The sequence below is a fragment of the Anastrepha ludens genome, chromosome 4 (assembly GCF_028408465.1).
Source record: "Anastrepha ludens isolate Willacy chromosome 4, idAnaLude1.1, whole genome shotgun sequence".
Taxonomy (NCBI): Eukaryota; Metazoa; Arthropoda; class Insecta; order Diptera; family Tephritidae; genus Anastrepha; species Anastrepha ludens.
The window spans coordinates 47079135-47097487 of record NC_071500.1 but is presented as its reverse complement, the minus strand read 5'-3'; the positions used below and the strand labels follow the sequence as shown (position 1 = coordinate 47097487).

General features: G+C 33.9%; 2 protein-coding genes across 4 annotated transcripts; both read left to right on the top strand.

The window, feature by feature from the left end:
* The first annotated feature begins 1322 nt into the window (after positions 1–1322).
* On the top strand, positions 1323–18353 carry LOC128862186 (ubiquinone biosynthesis protein COQ4 homolog, mitochondrial). 3 transcript variants are annotated; one of them, XM_054100668.1, is made up of 5 exons: positions 1323–1438; positions 16412–16682; positions 16758–16962; positions 17055–17278; positions 18134–18353. In XM_054100668.1, the coding sequence occupies exons 2-5, from the start codon at positions 16438–16440 to the stop codon at positions 18282–18284; spliced, it is 825 nt and encodes a 274-aa protein (XP_053956643.1). In that variant the 5' UTR covers positions 1323–1438; positions 16412–16437; the 3' UTR covers positions 18285–18353. The 3 variants fall into 3 exon arrangements, with proteins under 3 accessions (XP_053956643.1, XP_053956645.1, XP_053956644.1); XM_054100670.1 differs by lacking the exon at positions 1323–1438 and adding an exon at positions 16147–16212; XM_054100669.1 differs by lacking the exon at positions 1323–1438 and adding an exon at positions 16226–16328.
* On the top strand, positions 1575–3448 carry LOC128862184 (UDP-sugar transporter UST74c). The gene has a single exon (XM_054100664.1). It carries the CDS (start codon positions 1846–1848, stop codon positions 2908–2910), a length of 1065 nt encoding a protein of 354 aa, XP_053956639.1. The 5' UTR covers positions 1575–1845; the 3' UTR covers positions 2911–3448.

Sequence of the window (18353 nt, the reverse complement as noted above, 5' to 3'; positions counted from 1 at the left end):
TCTGCTTTAAGCAATGGTAATTTTTACTGGTGTAGCGACAGGCTATTCACCTACTCTTTCAGAAATCAGAACACAGATTAACGAAACCAGCGCAAGACTAAATCATGTCGCGGCCCTATGCTATGAACAAGGAAAAAAAAATTTACTGGTGCCTTCGACTCAAATACACATAATTTGTTTTCTTCCCAGTCAAATTTATTACCGCAACGGACCCATTGTAGCGGGCCTATAAGAGATAGAGCTTTCCGAATTCGCTGTGACATCAGGCTCCAAGAATATGCAAAAAAAGGGTGGGCAGTTAGTTGTTTGTGAAGAGGAAGAGTAGGCGAAAGCAAAAAAACTATCAAGCAGAAGAAACTATATACCCACAAAACATACTTTCTTGCGACGGCGTCATCCGCATAAAAACGCAGAAAACCTGCGTTTAAAAGAATTTTTACAATTCGATATTTCACAATTTAACATCCTTCACTAAGTCTTCATTAGTTTATTTAGTTTAAATCTCAATATTGCCAAGCCTTTCACTGAATTTTCACATACATATCATTTCTCCTGCTTTTGTTTGGTTTGCATTGGAAAGGATTCTGACGTCAGATTTGTGAAAATTGCGAAAAATTAATTTCCAGTCTTATAATACGTTCACATATCAGTAGATGATCTACTTTTTCGCGCCTAACTCAAAATCCGTAATTGAAAAGCGCGATTTCCCATACAAAAATTTCTCTCCCAAAATCTGAGATTATAAAATAATAATAATAATAATCATACTTTCAGAGATACAACCTTGTGTTTTCTGTGTTATCGATAATTATTATTACGAATGTGAAGAGAAACATCAAAATAAAAACTAAATTAAATGGACGCCGGCAAAGAACATAGATTTGTAGACATAATTTTAGTTAAATGTTTGTTAAATATAATTAATTATGCTTTCATATTACAGAAAAAGGCGTGAGTTCACACACGCTTTGTCCTCTTATTACTTATTATAAAATGTAATATGTTTATTATTAGCAGCCAATTGCGCCATTAAATTAGCTATTCTTTGTACCTTGTATTTTCTTCACATCGTTAGTAATAATTAAAGAAACCAAAAACACCGAAATATTTCACGAAAATAATTCTATGAAGAAAAGCCTCTCAAAGCAGTATTGACAGTTGACTGTCAATTTTGCAGGTAATCTGCCATATGTGAACGGGTAGATTAATTTGGTGGAATTGTAGATGATTAATGCATATGTGAGCGTATTATTAGGTATTCAATTCGCCTTCACTAATATTTGTAAGCCAAACTGGTAAAGGAACAGACTAATTTCTAAATAGATTTTACCATATCTGTTTCTGTACAGCAGCTGATTTTATTTGTGATGTGGTTTATTGACTATTCGTATTTGTTTAAATTTTAGCTCAACTTAAGCTAATTAAACCTAATTGTACGGTAAGTTTGGTTTAAATATTGTGTGTTTCCACAAGTAAGGGCCATTTATTATTTAAAAGTATGTTGCTGATTTTGCTCATGAAATTTTGCTTATCTTTCGCGCATTAATTTTTCTGACAGCTCGTATCAGCATTTGCTGTCAGCTGTGAATTCAGTAAAATCGCCACTGTCAAAATTGTCATTAAGGTTTTTTTTTGATGGTTCCACAGTTAAATTACATAGCAAAGTTATGACAATTGCATTATAAAACTATTTACTTTTTTTTACAAAATGTGGCATATTTAACTAATAGCTATGGTATCGCAGTAAAATAAGTTGAAGTTTGTGTAGAACAAAAGACTGTAATTCCAAAATAAGAATTGCTTGGATATAGAACATAGAGACTTTTGCATCAAACCCTCATTGCGATGGGGACACAAAGCAGTGAAGGCAAAAACACTACGCTTGAGCTATCGACCAACAGCAGCAATGATAGTACAGCAAGCGTTAATTCAAAGGAGCTGCGTCAGCAAGATGAGGGCACGTTGTTCGTCAAGAAAATCGGCAGTGCTCTGTTCTATGGAATGGCCTCGTTTATGATAACCGTTGTGAACAAGACTGTTCTTACCTCGTATCTGTTTCCTTCGTTTCTGTTCCTCAGCCTGGGTCAGTTGTCGGCAAGTATTGTAGTGCTTGGACTCGGTAAACGGCTGCGTTTAGTAACGTATCCACCATTAAAGCGAAATACGTTTATTAAAATTTTTCCACTACCACTGATTTTCCTCGGAAACATGATGTTTGGGTTAGGTGGCACAAAAGAACTAAGTTTACCAATGTTTGCTGCATTGCGTCGCTTTTCAATATTAATGACGATGTTACTGGAATTGAAAATACTCGGTGTCCGACCTTCATTTGCAGTGCAAGTCAGCGTATACGCTATGATTGCTGGTGCCTTACTAGCAGCTTCTGATGATCTTTCATTTAATATGAAAGGCTACACTTTCGTAATGATAACTAATGCGCTGACTGCCTCGAATGGGGTGTATGTAAAAAAGAAGCTCGATACTTCAGAAATTGGCAAATATGGACTGATGTTCTATAATTCACTTTTTATGTTCACACCAGCACTAATTGTTACTTATCTCACTGGCGACCTTGAAAAATCGCTCGCCTTCAACCAGTGGAAAAATCCCTATTTTGTTATACAATTTCTAATGAGTTGCTTCATGGGCTTCATATTATCATATAGCACAATACTTTGCACGCAATACAATTCTGCTCTTACAACAACAATTGTCGGCTGTTTAAAGAATATCTGTGTAACATATTTGGGTATGTTCATTGGCGGTGACTACATCTTCTCATGGCTTAATTGTATCGGAATTAATATCAGTGTGTTTGCAAGTTTACTTTACACATACATAACATTCAGACGGAAGCAAGCACCTGATAAGGAACTGTTGATACCAACAACTAGAGGAATAGCGGTGTAGTACATTAAAAATGTACTTGTAGATAATAATAGTAGCGTATTCTGCGATAATATTACTGATTGAATCTTAACGAAAAACGAAACGGGCAATATGACGCAAAATTTAGAAGAAGCTAGCGGATATTTAGAGCTAAATAAAATAAGTTATAATATTAAGACACGGCATTGAAAATATGCTTACATTGATAATTGTATGTAATTGTAACATTGAATGTAGTTTTTAAAAAATTACCAAAGCCATAGTTATACAAATGTATGTGTAACATTGAATTTTATGTTCCCATTTCGGGTGGGTAGGGGAAGCAATTTATTTCTAAATAAGTAGTGGGTGTTTAAAATAAGTGCATGCAACAAAAGTGTCATAGTCACTAGCTCACCAACGAGCAACGTATGTAACTTTGCTATTGATATAAGAAACAAAAACGTAATAGTATTTAAAAAAAAATGATTTAGTTTTGTAAAACTTTGAAAATTCGTTTGTGATTTCGTATATTTCTCAAAAAAAAAGAAAATAAAGTATTTTGCAAATAATGAGATAACTGGCTTATGACTTTATTTCTAGGCTGCACGGTAGTCTCGTAAGAACTTCACTTTGTTCGTACAGATAAGACACCCCGAAGATGTCATCAAACTTCTGCATTTCGTGCATTTTTAGAAAATGTGACAGCGCAAGTTCCTATTTATGTTATTTAGTATTGGTTAAGGCGAAATTTAAAAAATTAAATCTTTGGTAATTTGTAGATATGTACGTTTTGAGAAGAATTTAGATTATTCTTATGATTATCATTAGAACTCAATAGAGTGTAAAAAGTTGCTACACCCAACTCCCCAGCAGTTGTTTTAATATCCATTTGCGCAATGTTTTTTATTTGTACCTCATTTTCGTAAGCACTTTTTAAACATTGACGAGTTTATTTAGCTGAACTATCGTTAATACATACATTGCTATGAATAATTATAAACTCAAAGCAATTTTTGTTTGTATTTTTATTATAGCAGCTATTAATAAATAATATAATGTTGTTTTAAAAACAAAAACTCAATGTATTTATTGATTTTTCAGTTTATTTAAAAAATATTTACTCTTTATGTTTACAATCTTGCGATTAATAACAAACTCAAAATAATTTGTATTATTACTGGTAGTTACTGGTATAGCGGCCTTAGTTGTGATAGCGGCCAGTAATCGACGAGGAAAACTTTCAACAAGATTTTTAATAGCGTCAGCAAATATTTATTTTCACGCGAGCTCGAAACGTGTAATGCCAATAAAATTGTCCCAAAGGAACTGCTATTAAGTTTTAAATTAGTGACAGTATAAAAACAAATTCCAAAAAATCATGTGCCTAAAAAAAGTTTATCGTTACTGAGTTCATAATTGTTCGCAAGATACATCAGACAAAATTAATTTTTTGCTTAAATAATAGAAAATTCCAGTTACTCAATAACGCCTCATCAGCAAAATTGTCATTTGTTGTTGTAGCAGAATAAGCTTTTAACATTCATGTGAGGGGAATACTGCAGGAGGGAGTGGCCGGATCGAAATGTGAGTTGCTCCGGTAACAGGGAATGGCATTCTATTTTTTACAGTAGATTATACAAAATCTATACATCTGCATGCCTTAAGAGTTAAAAATATCGATGAGTTTATAATTTTTCGCAGCACTGTATATTTGATCGTATACTGGTACATATTAAGGAAAACAAATAATAAACAAATTAACTCTAATTAGCTAGCTCAGAAAATTTGTGTACTTAGTCCTGCCATAAGTTCTGTGACAAGTTAAGTCCATTATAGATATGAAATTACAGTAGGTTCTGTTTTTATGCGGTAGATACGTTCCGCAAGAAACATCATAAAAAAAGCTACTAGTTCTATAGTAAAACTATAGATACGTTTCAAATGCTAAAACCGCACAAATCTGAAATAATGTAATAAAATCGCATAAAAAAGGGCACTAGTCCCATATTATAACTATAGATACGTTCCATAGACCGCATGAATCTGAAATAATTAAATAAAATCGCATAAACAAAATATTGTATTTTTGAAAATTATAGAATCGAATCAGAATCGAAAAATAAATTTAAGTCAAAAATAGAATCAGACAATACCCACATGTTGCGCGTTCGTTTAGGATTTGGCGTAAAATCACTTTCGTCACTTTAGGAAATGTACACGTCTGATCTAGATAGTTATGCAGGCGGTTCCATACTTGTAGCGTTAGCATTTCTGATGTAATCTGTGATGAGTTTTTGCTTAACTGGTTTAGAATCTTGTTTATATGTACAATTCCCGATAGGTCGACATGCATTTTGTAATTTAAAAAAAACCGCACTATTTCAAAATTGCATAAAAAAAAGCCGCATAAAAACAGAACCTACTGTATAATACTTTTTTAATGAAGTTAGTTTTATTTAATAATGAAAATATTAAACAAAAAACATTTTCATTCGAATTGGTCACCATTTGCTTTTACACAAGCCTTCTAACGATTAGGCCATTCAGCTATTGCAGCACACAGCACGGTTTCCATGGATATTGAGTCGCTGCTCAAACCAAAGATTGTTTAAGACTCTCCAATTTTGAGATGGTGGCGACGCTAAACATCATTGGTACATCATTTTGTGTGTCTTTAGAAGTTTTAGCAAAGATTTTGTCGTTTTGCCTTTTAAAAACATCTTCAACAGTGAATATAATACTTTCATGGCCATTGACCGCGTGCCACCGAAGAAGTTTCTTGCATTTGTCGAGTCTAATTTTCTTCAAGGGCGTTGTCAAAAGATGACCAGTTGAGCGGCGGAAAGTTTTCACGTGGATATCTTCTCTAATTAGTCTTAACATGGATCTGGGCGATAAATTAATTTCCCTGGAAATGATTTTCGGCTTTCTAAGGTGATTTCTGCGAATTTTTTCTTGAACTGCTTTATGGTTGCACTTGATCGAACCACGCTATGACCACCACTTTTTCTGTTTGTCACTTCATACGTTTGGGAAAAACGATTGATTGTGCGATAAACAAACATTCTCGAAATATTAAGTTTTTTCAGCAATTCGTAAATCTCACTTGCACCTTTACCCCATTTATGCAATGCCATCACTGCAATGCGATATTCCTTAGCTCCCCACTCCATTGTTAACAAGCGAAATTTGCGATGAAACTGGGTATAAATGAGGAGACGATGCATGCGAATAAAAGCAACAATAACGGCACTTTTTCTGGGAATTTGTTCTCGCCTACGCATTGTAAAATTTGTCACAGAATTTATGGCAAGACTAAGTATATTTAAATTTCCAAACGAAGTTATCTAAAAACTTATGATAATGTAAATATTATATATACAAACATGTGAAAACGTTAAGAATTTAATTAATATTAGATATTATTTTCAATTAATTTTGCTTGGAGATGTTCAGCCAACAACATACACACTTACATCCGTTTTTATTCTCAGTTTTATGACGGCATTAAATGAAATATTTGCTTACATCCGCATCTCCGTAAACATATAGACATACTTACATATATGTACATACACATTTGGCACATGATTATGCACCATTGAGTATGCTGATGTTTTGATGTTTTAGGCTAAAATACTCGAACGGGTACATACTTAACTTTCAACTTGACTCTCGGTCACTATAATGAGACGTCTACTTTTATACCCGCGTCCACTTGTGTACAAAGGTATTATAATTCTGTTCACTTAACGGTAATATATTCACAAATTACCATTATAAGAGAAGTGGGCGTGGTTATTGACCTATCTCGCCGATTTTCTATGCAAAACTACCTTAAATAAAGAGCAATATGTGAACCAAGCTGCATTAAACGCACGGACGGTAATTACTAAATCGACTTCTGTCTTCATTTCGAGCACTTTGGTATAAATTGAAAGTAATTTTACCCAGGCCGAATTTAAATAAGATTGCAATATTCACCCCAAACAATTTAAATTTATGAAATTCAAACGCTCGACTCATTATTGAGCACCAACAGATGTTGCCGTAATAGCTAAAAACATTCCAGATGCCGGCTTTTTAGCAAATTCATGATATTCATCGCATATCGACGTATAACAAATCCCATTGACGCCGAAGTGCAAATATACTTAAATATTTACAGGTGGTTCACAGCCAGAATGATGCAGTACAATTTGGAAGCCAACTAATTTCGCGATTTTTAGTATAGTACAAAAAATAACGCAAACTAAAAAGGCAAATCGCAGCAAAAACGACGCAGTCCTGAAAAGCATTAAAGCAATTAATTATTATTTATTTATAAAATCATAATTAAATTTATAAATTACTATGTTTACAGCACTAGCTACCAGGGCTATCGGCTAATAAAGCAATTAAAAATCATATAACTATTACAATAATAAAAAAAAATGAAACTAGTAGTAAATTAATATTTTGTAGGGCGCTTTTGTCAATAACATCTTCAAGTCTCTTTAGAGCCGAATGCAACAACATCTTGGAATATTCAGAAGAAATATTTTTTTATTCCTCTTTGTAGGCCTTTTGCTTTCGAAATATATTTTTCGCGATTCTCTTTATCTAGGACCGACCACCGATTCTCAACAACATTCAAATCAGGCAATTGCGCTTGTGTTCGAAATATACGCGAGCAATTCCAAATGAGCCAATTCTGTACAATCGCCGATTTAAGCTTCGGGTCGTTATCTCAACAGAAGCGAACATTTTCCAAATGTTTAACTTTGTAGCACTTTGTAACATATTTTTGTTTAAGATATCCAAATACTAATGCCTAACCATGTTATTTTCAATAAAAACTAAATTTTCGGTTCATTAAGATGACATGCTTCCTTACCTTTGACTGTGCTGCGCGGATTTTCTTTTAGTAGCTCTGCATTTGTTTTCCTCTAAGCAAAACTTTTTTCGTCTGATTGAGAAAGGTTAAACTTTTTTTTGACAGCAAAAGTTATGGAGTTCAAGAAGTTCTCATCTTTAGTTGCATTTAGGGTCGATTGCAAACTTCTAACCGGTTTTTGACGTGCTGTGCGTTCTTGTAAATCAGCTTCTCTTACGACTCTACGGACAGTTTCAGGATGACACTTTTTTGCAAAACATTTTTCAAATTCATTTGAAATCATTGCATCACTCTCATATGATTTTTTATGTACCCTTTGCAAGATCCATCTTGAATTATTGCAATTGAAAATCTTGTTATACGCAGTTTTTGCATTTTTTCCACTCGTTTTTCACGTAAATAACGAATTGAATTCCGCCGGAATTTAATTTAACCATTTCAGCGACCTAAACCTAAAAAAGGAATTTAATGCTTGTTGTGTAAAACCGAATAAACGAAAATAGACAGTGTCCAAATTAAGCAGGGAAAATATAGATTTTGCTACATAACTTTTTGTCCAATTTGAGCGGGGGTGAAATCATAAAAGTGTCCAACTGTACAGTTTTTACTGTATACCAAAATACTCAGAATGAGGAGGGGAGTCGACTTAACCATGACAGTCTGTGCGAAAAAATTATTATATTTCATTTGAAATTGGTAGAAATATTACTATTTATCTAAAGTAGGTAGATATTATATTATATAGGCGAAATAGGTCAACAACCACGCCCCTTTCCAAATAACGTTAATATTCAAAATAGCAAAAAACATGAAAATCTCTTTTAAATAATGCCAAATTACTCACATTTGGTACAAATGATGAACACAAAAAAAAATAAATATGACGCAGGTAAAATTTTGCGAAATGGGAGGTACCACGCCCAATTTCAGGTAAATGCGTGTATCTCGCTAAATTCATTTAAATACGATTTAATAATATTGTTGTAAGCTATTTTTACTGCTATAGCTTTTATTGTATATGCGTTTTTTGATTCAAAAAATTAACAGTCAGCCACAAAATAAAATTTTACTAAAATGTGCGTTGGTACATACATACATATGTAAAGCTCAGTCCGAGCCGAATTTAGCCTTCCTTAATTATTTTTACCATAGAGTATGTGAGTATGTATTCAATGTATGTAGTATACCATATATGTAGTATGTATGTACAAGTATGATTCGGTATGTTTTTATAACTCGCGTTCATTGTACCCAAAAATAATCCCATAGCTCAAAGAAGCAAACAATAGTTATTTTTTTAAGAGAGAATATCATCAAGTGATGTAGCTACACATATACACAAGCATGCACGTGCATACCCAGTGTAATCTAACCTTCAAATTTTCTGTATATTGATAAATATTTTTTACCATCAATATATTTTTTACACATAGCATAAAATTATTCTACAAACTGTACATACAAAGACCGTAGTAAATCTACATAAATAAGTAAATAAATAAATAGCGCGTACACTTTATGTTTGATGTTTGGCGTGCGTCTTGATGTTGTGGTATATGTATGTATGTACATACCTTTGCCAATAAATAGTATTTCAAAAAGCACGCCTAGATGTTGTTTTAAAATAAAAAATGCAAAAATGTAGATTATTTCAGGTTTCATTATTTTTATTCAAAATACGACTCTTAATAATTCAGTGTGAAAAATTACACCATTTATGTAAATGTCCGCCATGAGCACGTTTACAGGCTATCAAGCGAAAATAAAAATTTTCAAGCGCTCGCTCTCATATCGCACTGAATTCAGCTAAATCCGTTTATTCACTTAGACTTTACTTGTCCAAAAACTCCACAAAAAGTAGTCTACTGGAGTTAGATCGTTTGATCTGGTGACCAATTTAGGTCGGCCTTACGTGAAATTAATCGACCGGGAAACTAAGATCGCAATAATGCAATGTATTTCCGTGTTGTGCAACGTGTGGCTCCATCCTGTTGAATATCACCTATATCTATTCCTTCAAGCTCAGGCCACAAAAAATCTTCAATCTGTTGTCTATAGCCATTTCCATTGACAGCAACAGCTCATTCGTTTTTATATTCCAAGAAAAACAGGCCAATTATTCCACCAGCCCAAAAACCACATCAAATAGTACATTTTTCTGAAATTACTTAAGGGGTTTCTTCTCTTCAGATGCGGCAATTTTGTTTGCTGACAAAACCATTCTGTATCATTAAACATGAATTCTGCGATATGTGGTTCGACAAATTTTAATAATTTTAGCGTGCTGTACTATCATGTCAAATTGTACATCTGTTTACTTGCAAATGTCAAAGGCGACATAAAAAATTGTAATATTTAGGAATTATTCACTACTGGCATCTAGGCGTCTCTTATTCTTATATTCATGCAAACATTTCATAAACCACCTACATAAAACTTTGCTTAAACATTTTTAATCTCTCAGCGCTAAATATGACTATTTCATAAAAAACTTTAATACTTCTGCCCTTCTTTGATAATAATTGATAGCTGAGAATATTTTTTTTATTATTATTATTAATATTTTTGTATTATTATTATAGTTAATAGCGATCGCCCCTCGACAGGCAATGCCAAACCTCAAAGAGTATTTGTGCATGAAAAACTCCTCATAAAAAGACTATCACCTGTGTGGAGTCGGCTTAAAACTGTAAATCCCACCATTTGTGGACGAATAGAAGTAGGAGCTCGGTCAACCACCCACTAGAGAGCTTAAGCGCCAATTATATGTACATACATATATACATATAAGTATTTACATACGATACTTAATATAATATTACTTTGTATTGTTTCTCTTACTCTTAATAATGTCTAATCATTTTTGTGTAAATGTATGTGTAAAAATATATCTAGTTGTTGTTGTAATAGTTCATCTAGTTGTTGTTGTTGTAGCAGTATACTTATCCCTGTCAGTGTTGTGTAGATCACCGGTCGTCTTCGCCTAACTCATCTAACGGTGGTAGGCCCAAGAAACTTGCTGTTTCGACAGGTTGGGTCCAGAAGTAGAGGGGTGTTAGATGAGTGGGTTTGATGGGGCATGTGAAAAGGTAGTTAGTGTCGTGCGGGGTGCCTTCACGTTTGGTATGTCGGAGTCAATTCTGGATAAATAAGAGTTTAACCTGTTACAATGTGTAGAACGTAATTGTGCCAAAGTTACGCGGGTCTCTCGAGGTATCTGGAGCTTTTCATCTACTATGAGTGGTGGTTGGACTCCGATAATGGCATTTGGTGGTCGGGATCTCAAGAAGGTCATAACTGTCTCCCGATGAATGTCGTTCATAGTCTGTCTAAACACTGTCCGGTCCAGTAATTGTCGATTTATTTTGTCCTGGTTCTCGTCGGCGTCATCTAGTCACGCTGCTTGCTTTCAGTGGTAATGTATTTTACATTTTCTAGCCTAAAAAAACATTAATTTTAGTGCTTTAATGTCTTATTTATACCTATTTTAAAATCACCACTATTTCTTAATTTAAAATTTTGCACTTCTCCAACGTATGTATGTGTATGTGATTATGGAAAAATATTCAGTTTCAGTTTAATCTTGATATATACTTTTATTGCTGTTATTATGTCTAATTAATTGCGAACTCTTCCAAAGTATGCTTATTTTTAACTTATCATCTTGCAATTGAAAATAAAAGTATTGCTTCGAAGCACTTCTTGTCCATGGAGTTGTAAGTAGGTTTGATAGCTGTTATATTCCGTTTTTTTCTTATTTATCCGATTAAATAAATAGAAGTTACTTTCCGAAGAGTACACAGTTGACGAGCACATAGAAGGCTGATTAGAAATAAAAAGAGGTTGTCTGTAAAGTCGGTTTATTGAAGATAGTTTAACGTAACAACGTCATAAGAAAATACTGATGGAATGGTTGTATTTTCCAAAAGAAAATTTTAATTTTATTTGTTTGAATCGCAATGGAATTGATCAAGTTACATTTGTACACAAACGTGAAAAATGACGAAACATTTATCAAATTCATGAAAGATATGTTCAATTTCGATTGTGCATCAGACGTTAATAAGTCAACAACACTAAGAGGCACCATCATCGATTTGACTTTTTCAAGACACACTACACTCGAAACACTCCCTTTCATTTCCTACTTTTCCTATCATCGTCATATTCTCAACATATGTACATATATTAGACTGTGAAAATTGAACCAAAGTATATGTACGTGTGCATGTTTATATACATATATTAGCATACAACATATCCTGCATATAAGATATGTGGTAAATATTACCATACATTTTTTCCTTCATATATAATAAAAAAATTAATAGTAAAAACATTTAAACAACAGGTATTATTAACAACTAGTCGTCACTAATTATAAATTCGGTATATACATATATATCATTATTTATATTTTATATTTATATATGTATACCAATAACCCATTATATAAATATTATTATTATATTTATTTTTATATAAACATAATAACGCACACACGCACACAAACCTAAATATAACAAAACACAACAAAACACAACACAACATAACATAACATAATGTAACATGCAGTTCAAGCAAGATAACGCCGCATGAGCCACATAACGACACATGAGCAAGATAACGACGCATTTTTTGGTCGTGCTGCCGGCTATATCGAATTATAAGGCGTTATCACGTCAAAAATATAATGTATATGCACATATATACACTTAAAATAAAGGGTGATTTTTTAAAGCTATAGGAAAGTTTTTCAAAAAAACACACGTAAAATTCAGAAAAATGCATGAACTTTTTATTTAAATCGATAGTACAGTCCATATAATTTAATGTTTGAAGATTATTTCATGCAAATGTTGACGGCGACTGCGCCTCAAATGGTCCTTCCGCTTAGTCCAATTTTGGCATACTTTTTCCACAAAAAATAATCTTAAGGCGTTACATCGCACGATCAGGGTGGCCAATTGACAGGTCCCGAACGTGAAATAAAATGTTCACCGAACTCGCCTCTCAACAAGTCCATTGTTACGCGTGCTGTGCGGCATGTGGCGCCGTCTTGCTGAAACTACATGTCATGCAAGTCAAGCTCTTTCATTTTGGGCAAAAAAAAAGTTGGATATCATTTCACGGTAGCGCTCACCATTCACAGTTACGTTACGATTCGCAACATCTTTGAAGAAGTACGGTCCAATGATACCTCCGCCCATAAACCGCACCAAACTGTGGCCTTTTCTGGATACATTGGTAGCAATTCTTCTGGTTGATCTTCACTCCAAAATCGACAATTCTGCTTATTTACGTACCCATTGATCCAAAAATGAGCTTCGTCGCTGAACACAATTTTTTGATAAAAAAGTGGATCTTCGGCCAACTTTCTAAGAGCCCATTCACCAAAAATTCTGCGTTGCGGTAGGTCGTTCGGCTTCAATTCTTGCACCAGCTGTATTTTGAAAGGCTTCACACCTAAATCCTTTCGCAAAATTTTCCACGCTGTTGAGTAACAGAGGTCCAATTGCTGCGAACGGCAACGAATCGATAATTGATGGCCATCATTAATACTGGCCGATACAGCTGCGATATTTTTCTTCAGTTCGCACTCTACGTAAGTGTGTTGGTGGTTTGATGTCCAATAGTGTAAATTTGGTTCTAAATTCAGCCACAATAGCTCGAATAGCCGCTTCAGTGGGTCAACTAAACTGACCATAAAGTGAAAGAAGCGCGCGATAAACTTTCTTAACAGAACACGCATTTTTATAATAAAATTCAATGATTTGCAAGCGTTGTTCGTTTGCAAGACGATTCATGGTTAAATTATAGACCAAACTGAAGATGTTTGACAGTGAAACAAAACCCGAAACGTGCGTCAGCTGTTTAAACCAACTGTATAAAAAGATAATAGTTAAAAATCACCCTTTATAAGGCCATTCATACATAATTAAATATGACTGTTCGGTTGGGTGTCTTTTTGGTTATTCGGACGGTTTTTATGAAAGCATTTTTCTTAATAGAAATGCATTATTTGAATAATAGCTTAAATAATAATAATAAATGCTATAAAGTTTTGAAAAAAAACTTTCTATTTTGATTTTTCATCGGATCCACCATCGGATGTTGACTAATTAAATATGTAAAATAAAGAACTAGGGGTATTTTCATTGACGTTTCCACATCTTATAGTTTTGTTTTATAGTAAGATACCTGCCCAAAACACGATTCAGTGGTTTAAAGTATACATTCAAAGAAGATTGGGCAGCTAAGCCTAACCTACTGTATAGTCTATATATGGTTATCTATGTTTCTTTGTAATATACCCACACAGCACCATTTGTTATAAAAAATGTCTAATGAGTCTCTTGAATGGAGGTAGATGCTGAGTAATCAACACCTGAAATAAAATTCGCGTTATTCGGTTGATGCTTCTGCGCAAGTGAATAAGTATGTGCATACACACATACATACATGCATACATATGTAGAATGAGAGTTACAAGAGAATTCAGAGATTGAAAAAAAATAATGTTAAATATCTTTTAACTGTTAAAAAAACACTTACATCGACTTCGTACATTTTATCTGCCAAACACTGAATCGTTGGAGCATAATGCAATATTTAAGCCATTTAGATTTTCATATATCTATATGTATATGTGGCTTAAAGAGTTATCCTAACAAAATTTAAATCTAAATATTAAATTTTTGCATAAAACTATTAAAGAAAACTGTTAAATTCACATACGTTGTGTTTTCAAAAATCCACAGAATTTAAATTTTTGGTAATGGCCAAAAAAATAATTACAATATTAACAAGTAAGGTCCGGACTGAACTTTATAACCCGCGGGGCCAATGGATATTTTCACTGATAGCTGAATACTAAATATCAAGGCAGTGGCATCCACTCAGAAGTGCTATAGGCGAACTTAAGTCTACGGCTACATGACTATTGCATCGTCTTTCAAGCTGAGTTAATAGTTATAAAGGAGGATGCGCTGTGGGTCATGAACACTTCGTGCAAAATAGCAATGGAATGCCGAGCTATTTTTAATAAGCTGGCTAAGCACTGTACCACGGCGGCGAATTGATCTATAATCTGTCTAAATGACGCAAGCCAACTGTAGCTACCCACGGAGCCCACTTGTGCGATAAGATTGACAGATTTGGCCTAGAAGAAATGAACACAGAACTAAATCCTTCATCAATCTAGACCGGCTTTCTGTTTATGCAGTAGTTGATATCATCACCGGGCATTGCTTAAAAGAATAGATTGAAAATGCTTGGGGTTTCCCGCTAATGACTGCTGTCGCAACTGCAAAAACAAGGAGAAGGCACAATTTTTGTGCATTCCGGCATGGCGTACGGTGCCATCGATTCAAATACACATAATCTATTTTGCTTTCAGTCAAATTCGTAGCGACAACGGACGGTACGGACCCATTGTGACGGGACCATTACTTCTGATTCTGGTATACTTAGAATTTTACCGTTATTCGAAAGACGTTGCCAAACATTGGGAAATTAGAGGAGGAGCTTGAGTCCACATTAGTGATATCGCAATGGGCCCCCCTTTATACCCTTATGCAGTGTGGCAACCACCATACCCTAAACTAACCTAACCTTAGTAAAATTAAAATTTTTGCTGGCTGCTCCAAGTTTCATTCAAATATATTGAGAAAGCGAATAGACAATTCGATGAAAGTACAGAAATTAAATAGACAAAAAGATGATAAAGAATAAAGTGAGTGGAAAGCCAAGAATATGTACGTGCATACGTTTGCACACAATGATTTGTTTATTTTCTGTATAGTCGTCACTCAATTGTGAAAATCGCGAAAAATAAAGTAGCGGTTTTCGGCAGGCGCCACTTTTTGTATTCTGTTCAGCGTAATTCTCACGAATATATATTTCAATCATTTGTGTGAACCGTTTGTTTTATTATTATGAAAAAAAAAAAAATTAATAAGGGTTGTATTTGGGCTGAACTTCATATTTGAACTATTTTGCCCTTATTGTCACAAAAAATCTTCACAGTTAATATTGTTAATTTCTAGATAAATAAATTTTTGTAATTATTTGAGCGTAATTTTCACTTTACTCGTAACCTCAGCGATGACAGATTAAAATATATATAATATATAGTTTTTAAAATCTAAAATTATTAAAGAAAAAATGTAAGTCTCAAGACAACTCTTTTTTTAAGGGCAACTAGCAAAACATTTAGATAATAAGTTCTAAAATGGGATAGTAAACTTTATTCTAGCTTCTGTACTTCTGAATAATTTTATAAAGAGTGGCAGTTTGGCAAATAATTTGAAACAATAGAAAAATATTTTTTTTTTGAATAGCTTAAAAGCAATTTCAAAATTTGCACAGGTTTTTACGTCAGTAAACGATTATTGATAAATCCAGCAATCTTAAGGAAAATTACTTTCTGTCATGCACATTTGTTTTGGAAATGACATAAATATGTACATACATACATACATACATATATGCAAAGACAAATTAGCTTATGAAAATAATTACTTAGTTTATTTCAGTGCACTGCGAAATTAGTTCTTAATATTATATTTTCCCAAATCTTGTTAGTAATTAAACAACTCATTACTTATACCAACAGCTGCATGGATCAATATGTATGTTCAATAACGTAAAACCTAATTTTAGCCTTTGCAGAGATACCGTCTTTAAAAATGCTGCAGCGCGTCCGCACCTCAACGCAGCTCTTTAAAAGCTCCTATGTCTGTCGTTGTGCCGCAACGGGCACAATGCAAAGAAATGTCGCAGACGCAAAACAATCCGAAAGTCCACCAATCGAAGGAACACAATTGGATGAGTTTACCAAAGAATTTCTTCAAAATCGTATAGAAATGTCACCATTTCAGAAAGTATTTCTCAGCGTAGGTTCTTCTATTGCAGCGCTAGTAGATCCGCGAAGGTGAATATTAAAATTACATATGTACTTCTACAAATCTAGTATATTGGCATTGAGTTGTCCCTTTCTCTATCACAGGAATGATATGATCGCCGCACTGGGTGAAACCACTGGCGAAGCGGCATTGCTGAACATCTTGCAGTCAATGCAGGCCACTGCTGAAGGCAAGCGTATACTGCAGCAGAAGCCACGAATTAACACACGTACGGTTGATATCGAACGCTTACGTTCGTTGCCAGATAATACATTTGGACGTGCCTATGCTAAGTTCTTAGATGACAATGTAGGCAAAGTGAAGCATTAGAGCACGCAGTGCCTAATTCTATATTATAACTGTACATACAATAATTAAATTACACAGTTTTACATTTACAGAAGGTAACACCTGATTCGCGTATGGAAGTACGTTTCGTGCATGATCCGATATTGGCGTATGTAATGACACGTTATCGCGAATGTCATGATCTAGTGCATACAGTGCTGGGAATGCCTACGAATATGCTGGGCGAAGTGGCTGTAAAATGGGTGGAAGCATTGAACAATGGGCTGCCTATGTGCTATGGTGGTGCAATATTTGGCGCCATGCGCCTACGTCCTAAGTAAGTATAAGACGCGTATAAATAAGGGTTTTGACGCTCTGTTGGGCACCCGGGTTTGGCCAGACTAACTTTTTCGAGTTTGGACGTGAATTTAACATATTTCTATCGAAACTAACGACTAAAACTTGCAGGTAGATTCCTAAAATTTAATTTTCTGCCGATTTATTGATATAACCTTTTAACAAGGTTCCTCGAACACGACGAAAAGAGGCCAAATCCGGGTTTCCAACCGAAAAGAGGTGTCCACCGGAGGGTTAAACATAAAAATTGGATCATAATAGAGCTTTTACTGGTTATTATTGCACCGGCGACAGTAGGGGCTACCTTACTGGAACGCCCCGAATTCATATCCGCTTAAAGGCTGTCACCTCAGCAGCAAAATTGATAATATTTTAAGCTCTTACAATAGCAATAACAACTAGTTTAAAATTATAGATAAAAAATTAAAAGGGTTAGGGAATATGAAGGTAAAGAATAATTATCAAGTTATACAACTCATCATTTGGAATATTTATGCCACTGCAAAAGCAATTTTAATTGTTTTTAAATAATTCTTAAATTATTTAAAAGTAAATTTAAAATACAATGTAAAAACAATTACAAAACTTTATGAAAAAAATTAAAACCTTGTTTTGAAGAATTCACGGTATTAATTTTAAAATAATTAGTTTTAGTAAGAAATCAGAAATAATATCTTCCAGAAATGTATGCATCTCCAAATCCATCCAAACCGGGTTATGATGATCACACTCATAGCTACTTACGTACGAGTATATACAAGTCAAGAGATGTCTTGCTAATTATTATTTTTTTTTTATAAATCTTATTTTTTCGTTTTTTGTTTTTGCTTTGCAGACAACGAAAAGAATACGTGTCACGTTACTTGCCTTGGAGTTTAATGAACGGTAAGGAAATGAAACCACTAATGCCTATATTTTGGGAAGAGCGCTGGGAGCAAGATATAGCAGAATTACGTAAAGAATTACGAGTGACGATCTTAAAATGAAAAAATGTTGTGCGATGTGTTAAAAATTAAATATTTATAAAATAAAAATTAAGCACCAAACTATTTTAA